This window comes from Fulmarus glacialis, unplaced genomic scaffold (genome assembly GCF_000690835.1).
Source record: "Fulmarus glacialis isolate BGI_N327 unplaced genomic scaffold, ASM69083v1 scaffold38510, whole genome shotgun sequence".
Classification (NCBI taxonomy): Eukaryota; Metazoa; Chordata; class Aves; order Procellariiformes; family Procellariidae; genus Fulmarus; species Fulmarus glacialis.
The window spans coordinates 273-2,319 of NW_009186500.1; the positions used below are offsets into that span (position 1 = coordinate 273).

General features: G+C 51.0%; 1 protein-coding gene across 1 annotated transcript; it reads left to right on the forward strand.

Annotated features, from left to right (window-relative positions):
* Window positions 1–504: 504 nt before the first annotated feature.
* Window positions 505–1,334, forward strand: SLC35D3 (solute carrier family 35, member D3; the record flags this gene model as incomplete). Its single annotated transcript, XM_009588018.1, has 1 exon — window positions 505–1,334. A coding segment is annotated over one exon (830 nt), but the record flags the coding sequence as incomplete, so codon positions are not given.
* Between the last annotated feature and the right edge of the window lie 713 nt (window positions 1,335–2,047).

The following is a 2,047-nucleotide window of genomic DNA, read 5'->3' on the forward strand; positions in this document are numbered from 1 at the left end:
CGTAATCTGCAAAGAAGCCCGACTGGGGGCTCAGCAGGGAGGCTCTCACTGTGAGGGTCTCACACAGCTTGGCCTTGCGGGGGGGAGCAGGAGGGCAGAAGGAGGGCCGGGGGGCTGGAGGGCAGGCAGGCTGGCCAGCCAGAGCTGGCGTATGCCCGCACTGGCAAGAGGATGCCCAGTGTTGCTGTGTGTATGTGCGATTTCAGCTGCAAATCTCCCGTAGCATCTCCACAAAAGGGGGAACACAATCTAATTTTGGCTGCAGGATTTAGGGGGAGAGTGGGTGACATTCAATAGGTTTGCAGCACACGCACACACAAAAAAACCCCATGTATCTGTCAGGAGGGAAGTGTGTCCAGCTTTGGGAAAAGCGTGACAAATCTTGGGAGTTAGGGAAAGGGCACTGGTGCCTCTTTCCTAAATACCCCCCAGCCCAAAGCGGTGCTCTCTTTCTGTCTCACATGCAAAAACCATGCTTGTTTCTTTCTGTGACTCTCCCGACAGGAGCTGGTGACCTGACCGGGGATGCTATGGGCTATGTGACAGGCGTGCTGGCCGTGCTGATACACGCTGCCTACCTGGTGCTCATTCAGAAGACCAGTGTAGATAGTGAATACGGACCCCTGACAGCTCAGTACGCCATCGCTGTTTCGGCCACCCCTTTTCTCATCATCTGCTCCTTTGCCAGCATGGATTCCATCAACGTCTGGTCATTCCCGGGGTGGAAGGACCCTGCCATGGTATGCATCTTTATCGCTTGCGTCCTGATTAGCTGTGCCATGAACTTTACTACCCTTCACTGCACTTACATTAACTCAGCTGTGACCACCAGCTTCGTAGGGGTGGTGAAGAGCATAGCAACCATCACGGTGGGCATGGTGGCATTCAATGATGTGGAGCCCACGAAGTTATTTATAGCCGGTGTTGTGGTTAACACCTTGGGGTCTGTCATTTACTGCGTGGCCAAGTACATTGAGACCAGACGGCAGAGCAATTACGAGGACCTGGAGAAAGAAGCTAGAGAAGAGGAGGGGAAAAGGAAGGCTGGGGACCCAGCACTGTTTGCGATGGAGGCCATTTCCCAGGAGAAGGGGGCTGAGGAGGCAGCAGTGGAAGGATCAGCCACGGGGGACAGCCAGAGCAGAGAGGAAGAGAAGGACGGCACTGAGAAACCTGCCAAGGGACTGGTGGTCCTGGAAAGAGCCACTGGCACTCAAGAAGTGAACAGGAGCTCGCTGAAGGATGCCTATCTTGGAGTATGGAGGTTGGTGAGGGGTGCTAATTATATAAAGAAGGATTATTTGATAGAAAATGAAGAGCTACCAAACCCTTAAAAAGCAGGTTTGAAAACCCATTGCTTGAGGAGAGACACCTGGTTCTCTGTACAGGGGGAAAGGCAGAGCATACATTTCCACATCAATGCTGACAAATCCAAATCATGTAGGATGACTTTACCTCATTGTCAAAAAGCAAAAGGTCAGAGTTTGCTCATGCTTTGGGCTTGCTTTCAGCTGCTTTCAGTACATCAATTTAGACCCACCACAGCTAAAGGTGCTGAGTCCTCTGCTGTGGATACAGAGAGAGTTGGGTAATGGCAAGTCACGGGGCGCTTGCCCAGCAGCCTGGGCCATGGGGGACACCAGTACCATTAAGTTAGTCGGCAGTGCCAGTGACATGGCGGTGGCCTGTAGCTTAGCTTGTGTCTGGAGCCTTGTGATTTTAACACCATTCGGAGGCTCTGTCGATGTGATTCCGTATCTGTATCCATCCAATTATAGGTACTCAGTATAAATATATTCCTGCAATATATAAGCACCTATTAACTGTACTTTTACGTGCTCCTCTGTGTCAATACAACTGCAACAGAGCTAGAGGTTGTGCCATTTCAATTATATTGGTGTAAAATCACCTTCTTCACTGAAGAATTGAACCTCTCCCTGATTCTGTGGCCAGGCTGGGCCTTGGACCTGGTTTACATTGGGTGGTTTGTGTCTTCAGTAGAAATACTTTTGTCTTGTGGTGGTGTACACGAGAGCAGAACCAGATC